The sequence below is a fragment of the Erinaceus europaeus genome, chromosome 18, assembly GCF_950295315.1.
Source record: "Erinaceus europaeus chromosome 18, mEriEur2.1, whole genome shotgun sequence".
In the NCBI taxonomy this organism is placed as follows: domain Eukaryota; kingdom Metazoa; phylum Chordata; class Mammalia; order Eulipotyphla; family Erinaceidae; genus Erinaceus; species Erinaceus europaeus.
Genome location: NC_080179.1, coordinates 22873246 through 22892103, shown reverse-complemented (window position 1 = coordinate 22892103; position 18858 = coordinate 22873246). Strand labels below are relative to the sequence as shown.

General features: G+C 39.5%; 1 protein-coding gene across 1 annotated transcript in view; it reads right to left on the bottom strand.

Annotated features, from left to right (window-relative positions):
• STK39 (serine/threonine kinase 39) overlaps nucleotides 1-18858 on the bottom strand; it is a 355446-nt gene that overhangs the window by 253157 nt on the left and 83431 nt on the right. Inside the window, exon 2 of the mRNA XM_060177764.1 lies at nucleotides 15045-15157. Within this exon, the coding sequence (XP_060033747.1) occupies nucleotides 15045-15157 (113 nt within the window). The remainder of the gene's footprint in view (nucleotides 1-15044; nucleotides 15158-18858) is intronic.

Genomic DNA, 18858 nt, shown 5'->3' with positions numbered 1-18858 from the left:
CATTTTTTATTGCTGCATAATACTCTGCTGAGTTATATGTCTGATAACTTTTTTATCCAGTCATCTGTCGAAGGGCACTTGGGTTGTTTCCAGGTTTTTGCTACTGTGAATAAAGCTGCTGTGAACATGGTGGTGCATATATCCCTTCGAATCAGTGTTATTCCTCATGAATGAATCTAGGTACTTACCAAAGAAATCCCAGAAAGCTACTTGCTTCTTCCACCATGTGAGGAAATTGGGAAGCTTTGCAGCCAGGAAGAAGGCCTACCTCCATCTGACTATGTTGGAACCTGACTTAGCACTTCCAGTCCTCAGAATTATGAGAAATAACTTCTGTTGTTTATAAGTAGCCCAGTCCATGAGATTTTGATTACAGGAGTTCAGACAAAGAAAGTTGTCTTTTTGAACCACTGATAATGAGGCTGAAGAAATAGTTTAGCAGGTAGGACATATATGCCTTGCCATACATATGATCCCATATACCACATGCAAAAACACTATGAAACTTTGGAAGCTCTAGTGCTGCTATCTTTCTTTCTTTCTCTCTCTCTCTCTCTCTCCCTCTCTCCCTCTCCCTCTCTCTCCCTCTCTTTCCCAATAAGAAAGAGTGATGAAATCATATATGCACATAGTTCTGGCTCTACCAAGAAGGGAAAAAAGGAAGAAAAAAAAAAAACCAGTAATGAAGGTTGGTATTTGAATTCCTCCTGTGGTAATCAATAAACTAAAATGTTTTAACTTTTTCTCAGTGTCCTAAGTTGACTCATATAAGTGGGCTAAACCATTTATTCCCAAGCATGTTCATTTATTCTTATCCCTAAAAATGGCAAAAATATTCCCCAAAGATGAATAAATGGATATGCTAAAACAGGTTATGATACTCTATTTCCTTAATTCGGACACAATCCACAGAAGAACACTGACTGGAGCAGTGCTTCTCATATGTGACGGTGTATACAGATCACCCAGGGGATGTGTGAAAATGTAGGTGCTGATACAGGGGACCTGGGGAGGGGCCTGTGATTCCGCATTTCTAACAGTCTTCCAAGTGATGCTGACACCACAGTTCCAGAAAACAGGTTTTAGAATGACAAAGCAGTAGGAGAAGGGAAGGTTGAGAAACAGTTGGTAGAAAGACCTGTGAAAGAAATGTGTACAAAGGACTTGAACTGGGGCCAGGAGGTGGCACGCCTAGTTAAGCGCATAGACAACAGTGAGCAAGGACCAGGGTTCAAGCCCCTGATCCCTACCTGCAAGGGGAAACTTCACAAGCAGTGAAGTAGAGCTGCAGATGTCTCCTGTCTCTCACCCTCTCTGTCTCCCCCTCCTCTCTCAATCTCACTCTCTGTCTCTATCCAATAATAAATAAATGTTAAAAACTTAAGGGAGTTGGGCGGTAGCGCAGTGGGTTAGGCACAGGTGGCGCAAAGTGCAGGGACCGGCGTAAGGATCCCGGTTCAAGCCCCTCGGCTCCCCACCTGCAGGGGAGTCACTTCACAGGCGGTGAAGCAGGTCTGCAGGTGTGTAACTTTCTCTCTGCCTCTCTGTCTTCCCCTCCTCTCTCCATTTCTCTCTGTCCTATCCAACAACAATAAAAACAACAAGGGCAACAAAAAGGAAATAAATACATAAATATTAAAAAATATTATATAAAAAAACTTTTTAAAAAAAGGCTCAAAGGACTGGAATCAAGGGGACAGAGTTAGGAGGACCTAGCAGGAGAACAAGCCGAGCGGCTGCATCTAGTTGAGTCTGATCTGCAGAAAGAGATAAGAAGGATAGCTGGAAATAAGGATGGAAAGGGGTGGAATTTCACAAGGGTAAAAACTCAGAGAGAAAAGCATGAGGGCAAAGTAGGATTAACCTGCAAAAATTTGATATCCCATTTGCCAAAATGACAAGCCAGGAATAAAAATAGCACAACTCTTTTGGAAGGCTAGTGAAAAAAGACTCAGGCATGTCACTGTGACATGTGCCAGACCAAGTCATCACATATCACTTCCTCTTCCCTTGGAACTTCCATGCTGAATCTGCTCGCACAGCCCCATCTGAAGCGCATTGCAAATATAAATTTCACAAGAGTGGGAAGGCCAAGCTGAAAACGGGGGTAGCGAGTGAAAGGTCTTTCTATCAGCAGAAGCCCAAGCAGCATCCATAGCAGAACATTCTACTGGGAGCAGTGTGGGTGGGAGACAGATCCAAGAGGGTTGCCAAAAGGGTTTGAAGCAACTTATCAGGCTGGCGTGGTTGCTGTGCCAACCCAGCCAGATGTGCCACAGCACGGCGTGACATGCCTCTCTCATGACTGACAGACCAGCTTTAATGGGGGGGGGGATATGAAAAATATTAACAGGTCAGGTTGTGGGACAGCCAGAATAGCAGACACCATGCAAGAAGATAAAGGTTCAAGTCCCTCGTCCCTGCCTGCAGAGGTTCAGCTTCACAAATAGTGGAGCAGCGCTGCAGGTGTCTCTCTTTCTCTCTGCATTTCTGTTTCCTTCTCTATCTCTCTATCATGCTCAGTCAAAGAAAAATGAATAAAATTAAATTTAAAAAAATAGATAAAACCATTACCACAGAAATGTTATGGATTGGGGAGGGAAGACACAGATGAAACCCACCCCCCAAAAAAGGAGAGAAATAAAAGTATCTATTTATGAGGGAGTTTTATAATAGTGCTATATGACTTTTGATTTCCCCTTCTTCCCAAGGAAAATTTCTCCCATACATAGTACTGGCTACAAGTAGGAACTGATAGATGTGATCCGCCAAGGGACACTTTAGAAAGGCTACTATGGCTGAGTAAGTTGGAATACTACTCAGCTATTAAAAATGGTTAAGTCGTTTTCTTCACTTTATCTTGGATGGAGCTTGAAGAAATCATGTTAAAAGAGATAAGTCAGAAACAAAAGGATGAATATGGGACGACCCCACTCATAAACAGAAGTTGAAAAATAAGAACAGAAGGGAAAATACAAAGCAGAATGTGGACTGGAGTTGATGTATTGCACCCAAGTAGAAGACTCTGGGCTGGGAGGAGGGCTCAGGTCCTGGAACACGAATGGCAGAGGAGAACCTAGTGGGGGTCGAACTGTTATGTGGAAACTGAGAAAACGTTACCCATGTACAAATTACTATGTTCTGCTATCAACTGTAAACCACTAATCCGCCGATAAAGAAATTTTTTAAAAGGCAACTCTACTATCCCAGGAGATGGCACAGTGGTAGACTTCCAGACTAATATGCATGAGGTTATAAATTTGATGCTGGTATTGCATGTGCCAGACTGATATTCCTCTTCCATTCTCCTCTCTTCTCTCTTTCCCTCTCTCTTCCTTTTGAAATAAATGAAATAGATCTTTAGAAACAAAAAGGAGAGGAGGAGGAGCCGGAGGAGGAGGAGGGCTGGAAAGCAGTTCCCTGAGTCAGGCTCAAGCCCTACATGTCTTAGTTTCTCTTCTACATGTGAGCATCTCCACATTGATCACCAGTCTCAATTATCCCAAGTTTCTGGCTAAGTCTCAAAGATTCTTCTTCATCTCATATGGGTGGCAAAATATCCTATACAGTCTTAGTTAAGAAATCAGATTTGTACAAGTTCCAAGACCATATGCAATTAAATCTGAGATGGCATTTCTAACTTTATTCTAAAGCTGGTTTCAGCCTTGGCTACACATTGAAATCAGTTGGAGAGATCTAAAATATACCACTGCCTGGATTCCAACCCCAGGAACAATGGTATAAATTGTTTTAGGATACAAACTGAGAGTGAAATTTTTCAAAAGCTCCCAGGTGGTTCTAATGTGCAGCAAAGTTAGGAACTACTGCTTTCAAGCCAAACACTAAGACATATTATTCTTGCAATGAAATGCTGACAGAAACTTCTTACTCCTAAGCAGGCTTGTGCACTGCGACCTAATCTAAAAAAGAAAAAGTATGCATGGTTTATATTTACTATTAAAGGAAATAACTATACATATATGTGTGTGTTTCATTTAATATATATATATATTTCTGCATGCACAAGATAACTTAAATAGATTTTTTTTAATGTATGCAATACCTCCAAGTATTTAAAAAATCTCTTCAATGACATGAGAGTAGCCTTACTGAATAAAATTTTCAAAAAGTCATTCTGGGGGCCAGGTGGTAGTGTACCTGGTTGTGCACAGAAGGACCCAGGTTCAAGCCCCCTGTACTCACCTGCAGGGGAAAAGCTTCACAAGTGGTAAATCAGTGTTGTAGGTATCTCTTTCTCTTTCTCTCCCTCTATTTCCTCCTTCCCTTTCAATTTCTCTCCATCTCTTTCCAAAATAAATAAAACATATTTTTAAAAAGAAATTGTAAAAAAAAAAAGAGAGAGAAAAGAAAAGAAAGAAAGAAAAGAAAAAGTCATTCTCTAGTTGGCATTTTCATGGCAAGAGCATCATTATGAAGAGTAGTTTACCAATGTTCATAAATAACCCAGCAATACTGAATGCAGCAGAATATTTTGAAATAGGAAAAATGTCCCATAAACTTAATTTGAAAGGTAAGCCAAGAACAAACTTCTTAGGAGAGGTATGTATTTTTGGACTCTCATTTTCAATAATAAAATATGTGATTATATTTCCTTAATTATAAAAATATATGTCCAATAAGCAGCAAACACTTGACTCTTCTAGAATAAGAGTACTAACAGGGAAAATTCTACTCAAGAAGTAAGTCAATAAGAATATTTTGGTTTATACCACAAGAAATGAGTCAGCCAATGTCCCTGTCCACTTCGCTTTGTAATTACTTTTATAGGATTTGGTATCTATGTTTATCCAAAAATACTCAATTCAAGTGAAGACAAGACTAGAAACGAGTCCTTGGTCTGGCTAAATAAGTCACTTGAATAGTGTGCACTTGACTCAGGTTTGAGCCCAGCCACCACAGCACTGAAGGAAGCTCTGGTGTTGTGGTATTTTTTTTTTCCCTCTGTTTCTCTCTGTGTGTCTTCTGGGGGTGGGGGGAGGTCGGGGCTAAAGTGGTAAAGTCCCAGTATGGCCAAGGAAGGAAGGAAGGAAGGAACAGGTAGATGGATGGATGTGTGTGTTTGTGTATATGTGGGGGGGGGGGATGGAAGGAGAAAGGGCATGGCTTTAGCAGCAGAAAAGTATGGCCTATAAACCTGGTTAAAAATTGGGGACTTGTAGTCTAGGAGGTGGCGCAGTGGATAAAGCATTAGACTCTCAAGCATGAGGTTCTAAATTCCTCCTTGGCAGGACATGTACCAGAGTGCTGTCTGGTCCTTCCTCTTCCTCCTCCGATCTTTCTCATTTATAGATAAATATATTCAAATAATAATAACAATAATAAAATAAAATTGGGTACTATGCAAAAATACCACCTTAAAAACCTAAATATTTTCCTGGAAATGTAGAAAATAAGGTATTGTCTTCAAAAAAAAAATTAGAACAAAGAAAAATAGTGGTGTTAAATTACTAGGGGAAAACTCAACACATAAAGAGTTATTTCCTCTCAGAGCCAGCTAAGAAAGGTCATCAAGAAATAATAATGACGATTCCTTATAATTGTTTGTTTGTTTGCTTGCTTGCTTGCTTGCTTGCTTGACCACAGCATTATTCAACTCTGCCTTATGGTAGCACTGAGAATCGATTAAACGTCGGATCTGTGACGCCTCAGACATAAAAAGTCTTCAGGTAGTGGTGCACCGGGTTAAGCGCATGAAGTACAAAGACCCACGCAATGATCACAGTTCGAGTCTGGGGAGTCCCCACCTGCAAGGGGGTCGTTTTGCAAGCAGTAAAGCAGGTGTACACAGGTGTCTCTCTCTCCCTATTTCCCCCTTCCCTCAATTTCTCTCTGTCCTATCCAATTAAAAGAAAGTGGGGGAGAGGGGCGGGCAATAGTGCAGCCGATTAAGTAGTGCACATGGCGCAAAGCAGAGGGACCAGCTTAAGAATCCATGTTCGAGACCCAGCTCCCCACCAGCAGGAGGGTCGCTTCAAAGTGGTGAAACCGGTCTGCAGGTGTCTAACTTTCTCTCCCCGTCTTCCCCTCCTCTCTCAATTTCTCTCTGTCCTATCCTATGCAACAACAACAAAAGCAGTAACAATAAGAACAACAAGAAGGCCAACAAAAATGGGGGAAATGACCACCAGGAGCAGTGGACTCATAGTGCAGGCACCGAGCCCCAATGATAACCCTGGAGGGAATTTTTTTTTTTTTTAAAAAAGTCTTTTTGCATAACCATTATGCTCTTACTGCACCCAGTTCTTTATTGTCTATCATGGAGTCTGAGTAACACTTAGTCATTAAAAAACTACTATTAGGTAGCTTAATTGTGTATGACTGAAAGTACTATAAATGGTAAAATACAAAACTTCATTAAGACAGAAACAAGAATGAACAATTTTTCTTAACAGCTGGTTTATGCTGCTAGAAACCTCAAAGCCAGATTTTAGCACAGTTATAATATGTGGCTTCATCAACAAGCAATGAGAATATTCAATGAAATGTGTCTATCCTTTCATTCTTTTGTGACATCATGCCCTGTTCTAGATAAAATGACTCAGGTTCTACCATGGAAAAACCTTCCAGCAAAAATGGCAGAAACCCTGCTTAACACTCTTATCACCTGCTCTTAATTTCACAGTTCTTTTTCAACAGTAACTTAATTACTTATAGGAATAGCCAAGCCAAGATAAGAAAGGATAGCATGCAGGGAAGAACAAGAACATTTTTCACAACCCCGCTAACATTTTCTGATAATCTGTGACTATGGTAAAAGTAAAGTATTGGACAACAAGGCATAACTGGTTATATTCAATCAGAGAGTATTTCCCCCTCACTCTGAAAATGATGCTAGATCTCTTTCTAACTAATTTTAATCCAGAAACATGTTCTTGTAATGTTGACTTCTGTTTGCTTTATACTTTATTCATATATTTATTCTTTATGAGAAAGTGAAGGGAGAGAATAAGAGAGGGAGACCAGGGTACTACTCAGCTCTGGCACAAGATGGTATCAGGTACTAAATCTTCAGACCCTAGAGCCTCAGGCATTCAAGTTCTGTACTTTAAAAAGATGAGTTATCTCCCTAGCCCTATACCTTTTCTTTCAAATATATGTCTTTGGGCGGAGGGTAGATAGCATAATGGTTATGCAAACAGACTCATGCAAACAGACTCTCATGCCTAAGGCTCCAAAGTCCCAGGTTCAATCCCTGCATCACCATAAGCCAGAGCTGAACTAGTGCTAAGCCAGTGCTCTGGCTGAAAAAATAATAAATAAATAAATAAAAATAAAATAAAAAGTAAAAGTAAAAAAGAACATTAAATGTATTTCTTTAAAAAAAAAGTATCTCCTTGAAAAGGGATGGAACTGTACTCTCTAAAACATGTAGAGTATTGCAGACCAATGTTACCACAATACAAAGATAATGAAAAGATAAATAAGAAAAATAAAAATGTATTGCTATGAGTAGTTCAGATCTAGATTAACTTAAGGATGGAGCATCGTAAGAGGTTCTAGGTTCAGTCCCCAGTACCACCAACAGCCAGAGCTGAGTGGTGCTTTGGTCAATAAATTAAGTAAATCAAGAAAAATCATTTGCATATGCATCTTTTATTCCCTCATTTCTAACAAATGTATGTCTTCAAAATACCCAGAAAGTCCTCATTTCTAGGACTGCTCTCAAATGTACTAAACTAAGGTAAACAATAACACCAAGACATATGAAATAATTACAGAGTGTTAAGGGATAAAGTGTAATGCTTGACAACTGAGATGCTCAAGACGAAACTTGAACAAAATAGGGAGTCTGGCGGTAGCGCAGTGAGTTAAGCGTACATGGCACGAAGCGCAAGGACCTGTGGAAGGATCCCGGCTCAAGCCCCCGGCTCCCCACCTGCAGGGGAGTTGCTTCACCAAGCAGTGAAGCAGGTCTGCAGGTGTCAATCTTTCTCTCCCCCTCTGACTTCCCCTTCTTTCTCCATTTCTCTCTGTCCTATCCAACAACGATGACAACAACAATAGCAATAATAACTACAACAATAAAAAACGACAAAAAAAGGGAAAATAAGTAAATAAATATAAAACAATAATAAAAAACTTGAACAAAATAGATTTGTATTATAATGCTATCTAGGCGTTTTGTACAAAAAGACTAAAAAAAATAGTCAAATGCAAATTGTTTCCACATGCAATAAGGAATGAACTGCGAGGAACAATAAATTCACTGATTAGAATTTTTTTGAGGCCAAGAGGTGGAACACCTGGTTGAACGCATATGTTACAAAGCACAAGGGCCCAAGTTCAAGTCCCCAGTCCCTCTGGCAGGGGGGAAGCTTTGCAAGTGGTGAACCAGTGCTACAGTTGTCTCTCTCTCTCCCTCCTTCTCCATCTTCCCCATCGCTTTAGATGTCTGTCTCTTTCCAATATATAAATAAATATTTTTTTGAAAATTCTTAACTTAAAAAAGAATAGTAAAACACAGTCAATAATTCAATAAAGAAAGCATAGTGCATAACTATACGACTGAAATCTTGTGAACCATTATTAAGCCACTAATATAAATAAATGATAAAAATAATAATTAAATTTTTAAAGAAAGAAAGCACACACAGTAAACCTTCCAGCTTTTTTAAATGGCATCCTCAAACTGGTATATAATAGGAAAAAATCGGGTGGCTCGCTCAGTAGAGTGCCTGCATTTTCATGTTCCACGCACAAGGTTCAAGCCCCAGGTTCACAAGTGTTGGAGCAGTATTAGTGTGGCTTTTCAGTCTTTCCCTCTCTTGGAAGAGAGAGAGAGAGAGAGAGAGAGAGAGAGAGAGAGAGAGAGAGAGAGACTATGTATGTGTGAGAGACAGTGGCAGGAGAAATTTGTGTATAGGGAAAACCATGAACCAGGGAACAGGCAAAGTACTTATTTGAACATGAGAAAGGAAGGAAAAGAATATTTATATATTCACGTTGCTTACAGCGACCATTGAAGTATTTCAACTTACGATGAGTGACAGACAGATGTGAGCCAAATTCATTTTTTAAACATTTGTATTTATTTGTTATTGGATGGAGACTGGGGGAGAGATAGTGAGAGAGACTGACAGGTGCCCGCAGCCATGCGTCACCATTCTTTAAGCTTTTTGGCACCACCACATGCTGGAACTGAGCAGTGCTTTCTCTCACTCTCTTATGAAAACATTATTTAATTAATTAACTACTCTCTTTAAATAAATTTATGAGACCATTCTAGAAGGGGGAAAATCAAGAAGGAAAGGATAGGGGAAAAGTCTAATAGTAGTAAAAGTCAAGAAATGTGAACCAACAGAATGTTCATCAATCCCTGGATAAAAATAAGTCTCTAGTGTATTGCACCAAAGTAAATGACTCTGAGATGGGTTTATGTGGAAAACTGAAAAATGTTACACATGTACCAGCTACTATATTTTACTGTCAAGTGTAAACCATTAATACCCCCATAAAGAAAAAAACAAATGAATAAATAAAATAAGTCCTCTGGAGGCCAGTGGTGACATACCATATAGGACAAACATGTTATAGTGCATAAGAATCTAGGTTCAAAGTCCCACTCCCCATCTGCAGGGAGAAACTTGACAAGAATTTAAACAGTGTTGCCGGTATCTATCTTTCTTTCTATCTCCCTTTCCCCTGGATTTCTCTCTGTCTTTACCCAAAAATAAAAAGTCCCTCTAAGGGAAAAAAAAAACAACAACTAGTTTTTAGGATGAATAAAAGAAAAGTCCATTTGCATTTATGGAATTAGTTACCCCTAGTGATTAAAAAAAAATAGATGACTTCAGCTAAATTAGATTAATTCACTTGTGTAATAGATTTTAAGGGGAGCCAAATGTGCATTTGGATAGCATTCCTCACCTTTGAGGTTACCTACCAACAAACCGGAAAAAAAGGGGGTGTCGGGCAGTAGCGCCCCGGGTTAAGCACAAGTGACGCAAAGCACAAGGACTGGTCTAAGGATCCCATTTCGACCGCCTCCCCACCTGCAGGAGAGTTGCTTCACAGGCAGTGAAGCAGATCTGCAGGTGTCTGTCTCTCTCTCCTCCTCTCTGTCTCCACCTTTCCTCTCCATTTCTCTCTATCCTATCCAACAACGACAACATCAACAACAATAATAACTACAACAATAAAACAAGGGCAACAAATGGGAATAAATAAATAAAATAAAGTAATTTTTTTTTTAAATAAGCTCTTTCAAGAAACCTCAAGACTATCTTGAAACTGAATATATTTGTTTACGTGATAGTGGGTCAAACCAATTTGCAAGTCTTACATTTCTACTAAAAAGCAAGAACTACCATACTGGAATACACACTAGAGAATCAATCTGCTCTGCCCTTCCTAGGCAAGTAGAGGGAAAGGGGCAGACAGATCTCTAACTCAAAAATCTCCACCCCAATATAAAAATCAAGAGACTCGCTGATGTTGCAAAGAACTCTCTGCTTTTCCATTACTTAGCTCAATGCCTAATATCTAGCAGCACTTAATACTTAGGGCGCTAACAAGTATTAATAATATAAATCTCTCCCAGCTGTATTAAGCTAATCATAATTAGTCCTTTTACCACTTATAGGAATGATGAATCTTGTGTAAGAGGGGAAAAAAAAAACTAAACAAATGAACAAGCCTCAGAAACTATTAAAGAATCTAGGTTTAATAGAGGAGATTGGGGTTGGATGATAAATAACAGAACAGGCTAGTAGTAACATGCCCTTGGCTGCTGGAAAAACATCATATCTGGCAGATTAGGACACAGGCCAATGTCCAAAATATAAATATGTTTCTTTTATGAACTCATAAAAGAAAGCATGAGAAAACGATCTGTTCTGATTAACAAAATTACATAAAGTGAACATAATACCAAAGGAAGACATTTACTCTGGGATATTCAAATCTGATAGCTACCAAACTACAATGAATTTTTAATAAGCATATAGTTTCATCCTTTCATCTCCACACTCTTTCTATGGTCTTAGCATAATATAGAAAATCAATGAGAATATGCCAAGTAATTGCCAAATGAATATTAGACCTGGAGCCCAGTTATCTTTGAGAAGCATTATAGTACTCATTTCAATAGTTAACTTTTACTCATATTATACATCACTTGGTGGCACCAATGAGCTTGTCTAGCAATTCTTTTCCTCCTTTCATTCCTGAGCAACTGGTACTGTCATCATCATTTGCTTCAGAAAGCATGTCCACCTGAATCCTTCTTCAGTCAAACCTAGAACAAGCTCAGTTATCTATAACAGGAAAAAAAAAAACTAATGATGGTGCAAAGTGCAAGGATCAGCCTAAGAATCCGCTCTTGGCTCCCCACCTGTAGGGAAGTCACTTCACAAGCAAGCAATGAAGCAGGTCTGCAGGTGTCTGTCTTTCTCTTCCCCTCTCTGTCTTCCCCTCCTCTCTCCATTTCTCTCTGTCCTATCCAACAACAATGATGTCAATAACAACAACAATAATAACTACAACAATAAAACAACAAGGGCAACAAAAGGGAATAAGTAAATAAATATTTTTATAAAATCTAATGATAGGTCTCCCTACAAAAAGTAGTAGAGTCTGGATTGGATGTCCAAAACCATTCTGTTCCACTGCACTTGAGCCTTGTATGTAAACTTCACTTTACTAAGGGAGCCTCTGAGGAAAAGGGGCCCGGGGTGGGGAAGGGAGTAGAGCATGGGAGGTGAAGTCTCTGCAGGGGTCAGCTATTTCAAAATCAGCAAATAGTTGATAAGTGTGACTTAATAATATAACAGTCTCACAAGATAAAGACTCAGTGGCCATTGTTTCTTCTAAGAAAAAGTTTCCAGTTAAGGCATGAAAGCGTGTGTGAAGTGATACAGAGCTCTGGCCTGCATACAATACACACACATGGAATTAAAAGATTATCAGGATACCGGATGTCCAAGCCCTGCCAAAATGTGAACTCCTGGTAATAATAGAAGTGTAAGCAACAGCAATATTAGAGGCTTCAGGGATTAAGTGACAGTTCTATACAGTCTCATCTTCCAGGAGCTTAGGCAACAAAAGCCTGGTTGCATTACACAGCCAATGCTATATATTCCTTTCTTTTTTTTATATGCCTTTATAAGCCTTTATACACCTGTAAACATATTAAAGAACCATTGCCATTACCCTCTTCTTTAGAAATAAAAACACCAAAAGGTGAAGGGTTGAAGATAAAAAAAAAAAGACTAAAGCAACAAATCAGTATACCTTTAAAATGGAAAACATAACTAATGTGTATCTACTGTACTCTGTTAACACAATGTGGGCATTAAGGAGGAATAAAAGAATGAGAAATAAACTGACTGTTAATAAGAAACTCATAGGGGTGGGGAAGATAGCATAATGGTTACGCAAACAGACTCTCATGCCTGAGACTCCAAAGTCCCAGGTTCAATCCCCTGCACCACCATAAGCCAGAGATGAGCAGTGCTCTGGTGTTTCTCTCTGTGTCTCTCTCTGCATCTCTCACAAAAATAAAATAAATAAAATTAAAAAAAAAAAGAAACTCATAAACCCTAAGACTTCAGATTAATGGGGCCAGGCTTTTACACAAAGCTTTAAAAGGCCCAGTTTTTAAACTGACAGCTCTGGGTGAATTATGAGTTCCTTCAAATCATACTACCATGCTTCCTGGCCCCAGGAAAAGCGAGGAAAGAGCCTAAAGTGATAGTCTCCCTCATGACCTCCTTTCAAGCCTTCATAGGGTTACCATGATTGGAGGCCGCCTACTGATTAAAAAAAAAAAAAACAGCAGAAGAAAATCATGAAGGCTTCAGGCAACTGAGAGTTAGTACAAACCAGATACCACAACATATTAGCAGCCCAGAAGGCTGGCTCTAGAATTATCAGGCACAAGTGTACATTATTCTGTGTTAATATACTACTGTAGGCAAAAAGGGAGTCATGAGACCTCCAAAAGAACACTTGAATTAAGTGCAATTACCACAGGCCAATTCTTGACTGATTTTTTCAAACTGCAAAAATTGTAATATATACTCCAAAAGCCTTTTTAAAAAATAAAGAAGTAACAATGTATACTTAGGAACAAAATTTGAGGATTGTTAAAGAGCTTCCAACTCTCTTTTTAAATCATATTGTTAAGTAACTTGAGTAAAATTTAAAAACAAAAGTAGCAGCAGAAGTATCTCCAGACTTTGGTCCATGCTTTTTCCATTCAGGGAATGTGACCTTGAAAGTTAGTCAGATGACAAAAGGCACAATTTTACTGGTCACTATGATAGCAGGCAACAGACAGCAGGCAATAGAAGTATACAGTCATAATGTCAGCAAAAGGCAGCTGAAATATTGTAGTAAATTAAAGCTGTATGTGGTTGACAATTTTAAATTGCCATTAAAATGTGGGAACCTTTGCTATCGTCTATGCTTTAACTGGCAATATCTTGCTTCAGACCCAGTGAAATGTATGCCTTGTCTAGCCCAATTTAAAATGTAAGGCCAAACAGATCTAGAAAAATACAGCTTTATCCTTGTACTTAATTTATACTATAGGGTACTGTAATTAAGCCTGAAATAAAAGCTATATTCTGAGTAAAGACAAAAAGCTCTTGTTAATGGCATTCCATTCCCAATGTAGAATATAACAAAAGGCTTCTTCATTTGGGGCCAACTGTCATTATACTTTGTAGCTTGTATAAAACTATTGGACTAATATTTGTACTGGGATTAGTGATGGGATAACCAATCAGTTAACTCCTCCATTGCAGCTTTCTATACCCCAAATAAATGGCCAAAAAGTAAAAAAGGAAAAAGAAAAAAGAAAATTGGCATGCAGAACAACAACTTTATTTATGAGATGAAACCCCTAAGTCCTTCACAGTTTGCTGGGCAACTAATAATTATTTGCCAAGCTATTCATTCAATAATGAGTCAGTTAAGCCAAAAGCAAATGTTCCTTCAACCAACCAGTGCTACTATCGTCATATTCACATTGATAAGATCCAATTATTTATGTAATACATGTTATTTAGAATAAGAAGAACAAGCTGCAACCGGAATTCCCTGGGCAGAAGACCCCACCAATGTGTCCTGGAGTTCCGCTTCCCCAGAGCCCTGCCCCACCAGAGAAAGAGAGAGACAGGCTGGGAGTATGGATCGACCTGTCAACGCCCATGTTCAGTGGGGAAGCAATTACAGAAGCCAGACCTTCCACCTTCTACACCCCATAGTGACCCTGGGTCCATACTCCCCAAGGGATAAAGAATAGGAAAGCTATCAAGGGAGGTGATGCGATACAGAATTTTGGTGGTGGGAATTGTGTGGCGTTGTCCCCCTCTTATCCTGTTTTTGTCAGTGTTTCATTTTTATAAATAAAAATTTTAAAAAGCTGCAATATGCAAAAACTTCTTATTTGCCAAATGCAAGTTACCCTGCAGTATCTTTTTTCTTTTCTCTGTTTCTATTTCTTTTCATTTTTTTCTACACTAGAGCGTTGTTCTGCTCTATCTTATGGTAAAGCCAGGAATTGAACTTGGTTCTTTCAAACCTCTGGCACTGTTTCATAGTCATGCTATCTCCCATACCCAATCCTGCAGTATTTTGAGTAACTGAAGCTTGAAGATGTTGTCACCGTTTACGAATACCAGATTGGCCAACAAATTGCTGGTGGAGGGAGGGAGTAATTCCTATTTGTGTCATGATTCTAAACCAGGGGACAGAAATTCACCATTCAATCATATCTCCTCCTTTTATAAAATAGTGTTGACACTGAGACCACACTCACACCTAGGGGTTGAGAACTGAGCAAGGCACTGTTTCTCAAAGCAAAGTAAACTATACACAATACAACACAATCACAAGGGTGGCACAACTAATGGGCAGGGGAGGGCAAAGCCGTGCGAGCTGCTTCCGCAGACTATGTAGAGAGAGGAGTTAACACCAAGTCGCCTTCATTCTCTAATCCTGCTTCTTCCACCCAGTCCCACCTCCCATGTGCAGGCGAAGAAAAACAACCAGAAGATATGCCCTTCCTTTTTACTTACTAAGAGTTCATCCATACTGGTCTGGCATTTTTCCAAGTTGATCCGCTTTATGGCTACGCGTTCTTGCCTGGGTTTGCACAGCGCGGCCTGCACCACAGCCGTAGCTCCACTGCCTGTAATGGAATTAAAACAACATCAGCTACAAAATGGCACACTGTCTGGTTACCATTTGTGACCCCTTGGATAATAATAGTAACTGAGGAAAGAGGGAGATCTATTTTATAGTCTCCTATTTAGGGTATTTACAATTTTACCATTTTCGCATTTTTTAAAAGAGCTTCTTAAGTCCTAAAATAAATGTCAAGAGAAGAAAAAAAGAAAACCAGCATTTGCCTTTTAGAGTCTGACAAAAAAGTAAGGTGACCCTCATCAAAAGAGTCCATTATAAATACAGGTCGAAGAAGGATGGCAGAGGACCTAGTGGGGGTGTATTGTTATATGGAAAACTGGGAAATGTTATGTATGTACAAACTATTGTATTTACTGTCAAATGTAAAATATTAATTTCCCAATAAAGAAGTTTAAAAAAAGAGTCCAGCATAAATAGAGCGAGGGGCAATAGCTGCCCTGAACAAAAGCTGAGAAAGTGACAGACCAGTTGCCAGAGGCACAAGGGGCAAGAGCATCTAGGCACACCACACTGTAACTCAGAAGTCAAGTTATCCTCAGCTCCTGATATTTTCCAGATTTCAATGCCTTTAAAATACTTCAAACCCTTGGTCCCACTTCAGCCCAAACCAAACCACTCACACCTAAACTCCTCCAGTGATTCTGTGATACTATGACAGCTTACCTACTCTGAGCACTCTTGAACTTGTTTCTTCTGAGCTTGCTTTACAGTTAAGAGAACAGGCATCAATCTGAGTATTCTCAAATCAAAAGGATTTTTCAAGGATGGCAAGCAAAATGATGCAAATGTGTAATTACTAAAGCTCTCATGAATTTCCTATTTCTAAGGTTTCATGCTAATTAGCTAAAGCACTCAAACTCCTAGGAGACAGTCACATCATTATCCATATTTTATAAGAGCATAATGTAGACATGTAATGATTTGTGGCAGAGCACAAAGAGCTTCTAATCAGATTTATATTCCACAGGGGCAAAAAGACCTCCAGGTTACAGCATCTCGATTCTGCAAAGAATATCCCAAGTTTAATTCTAGTCACATGAATTCTCACCAATACAAAACTGTCGATGAGAGGAACAGCATGCCTTGCCAGATGTGACAACCTTAAGGATTTTTTGTTTGTTTTGTATTGCTTTATTTTGTTGCCTCTGAACTTGCCAAAGGTGTGATCAAATATCATGAAACAGAGAGATAAGCGTTAGTATCCTTTCTATGTATGAAAGAAAGGTGTAAAGTTGTATTTCTAGTGTAAAGCAAGCTAGCAAGTAAAGCAAGAAGCATATGTTTAGAGCTTAAGTTCTTTCTTTTTAAAAACTTTTAAAAAAATTCTTTCATTTATTCCCTTTTGTTGCCCTTGTTTTATTGTTATAGTTATTTTTGTTGTTATTGATGCCATTGTTGTTGGATAGGACAGAGAGAAATGGAGAGGGGAGGGGGAGACAGAGAAGGGGAGAGAAAGATAAGACACCTGCAGAACTGCTTCACCCCCTGTGAAGCGACTCCCCTGGAAGTAGGGAGCCAGGGGCTTGAACCAGGATCCTTATGCCCATCCTTGCGCTTTGCGCCACCTGCGCTTAACCCGCTGCGCTGCCACCCAACTCCCAGTTCTTTCTTTCTTCTGTCCTGTTGTCCATGATCAGGTCTGGCCCCCTGACCTAGTGACCCAAGCAGATAACCCCTCTTGCTTCAAACCAAGATCTCCAACCTCCTCAAGATTCTCACTGCAGGTAAGTTCTGTGTTCACTGCAGAAGAATATCCCCACTGTATGAAAGGGACTACATTCATACAATTCTCACAGAAAACTAGTTTTTATTACTGGTTTCCTTTTATATATAAGAAAACTTGCTTATACAGCTTAAGTTCCAGAGCTGGAACCTGAGTGAGGTTTGCCAGGCTGGAAGGTCCGTACTTCCACCATATCCCACAAGCCAGGGCATATTTTTCCTTTTCTCATTTGGTTTGGCCCTGCTAGGAAATTATTTCCTTCTGGCTTATACTGATGAACAAAAGATTAACAACCTAGAGGGAAGATCCAAGTAAGCTTCGCTATTTTCTACAGTTTAGTTGTAAGAGAGAGGAGAGTGCTATTATCAGTGTTTGTTTCAAAAGGGAAAACACCTCCAGAAGGAAATTAATTTGCTATATGTACACAGCTGGGCTCAAGCACCCAGCCTCCATGGCACTGGGCGGGGAGGTGGGGGGAGGGAATTTTCAGTGCTGTCATGTCTCTCTGTCTCTGCTTCTATCTGAAAAAGTATGCTCAGAGACCTAAAGCCCTGACCCCAAAAAATAGATAGATAGATAGATAGATAGATAGATAGATAGATAGATAGATAGACAGACAGACAGACAGACAGAAAGACAGACAGACAGACAGATATAAATGTGGTGGTGGTCCGAGAGGTGGCACAGTGGATAAAGTATTGGATTCTCAAACATTAGGTTCTGAGTTCGATCCCTGGCAGCACATGTACCAGAGTGATATCTGGTTCTTTCTCTCCTCCTATCTTTCTCATGAATAAATAAATAAATTCTTTATATATATGTGTGTGTGGGTGTGTGTGTGTGTGTGTGTGTGTGTGTGTGTGTGTGTGTATTTGTCATGAGAATTTGTCTCTTGCTACAATATGGATAGAACCAGAGAGGTTTTGCTAAGTGAAATAAGCCAGTAGAAAAACAAAAAGTGAATGATAACACACAAATTTGGGGCTTAAGAAACAAAGCAAGAGAAACAACAGGTGAAACTTTCAAAACCATCTTCAGTTCCTATCAGACCTAAGTCTATTAGTAAAGAAGAGAGAAGGACTGACAGCAAGGAAGGGACTGGCAGCCCTATAGTGGGAGGAGGAGGATGAGGGGCTCCCCACCTGCAGGGGGTCCACTTAAGGAGTAGTGAAGCAGGTCTGCAGGTGAGGAGTTTCTCTCCCTCTCTCCACCCTCCTCTCTCAATTTCTCTCTGTCCTGTCAAGTTAAAAAAAAAATAGAAAGAAAAAGAAGAGAGACAGACAACACCTGTCAGGTGAAATACCATTTACCCAATAAAAAGAAAGATCAGAAATACCTAAAAGAAAAAATGTATTTCTCTCCTTAATCAGACTTTTTTTTTTCCATCAGCTGCTACTTCAGCTCCCCTTGGTTAGCCTTCCTGCTCTGTGGATTACAGCATGTTGGTTTCAATCCAGGATGCTCAGTATAACAAAGCCAAACACTACAAAGAGTCCTGCTGGTAACAAAGTGCATTTTGCAGTCAGTCAAGGTCTTCAGAGTAAAAACCCATCACTGAAGGGGGCCACAGAGAAGGTGATAAGTAGTTAGTTAGCACTGGGTTTGGTATCCAGCAGAGAAATCAGCAAATATCTTTAACTAACTGCTGATGACAAGCCACTCTCAATTCTACCTCTAAATCACCACCACTAAAACCTAACCTTCCATTCTTAATCTACATTTCAGAACATTTTCAAATCAGAGAAACTAAAATCCAGAATAGATGAAAACAAATTCCCAGAAAGGATGAAACAAGTAGATGTAACACAGGATTACCCCTCACAGGTAAGACTCCTGACTTCCACCGACACATGCGAAAATAAGGACATCAGAATTTTAAAGAGGAAGCGATGCTGGAAAGTCCCTTACTAGAACTTCACAAAAAGAAACTGCTAATACGTTAGAACTTCAGCTAGTAAAGG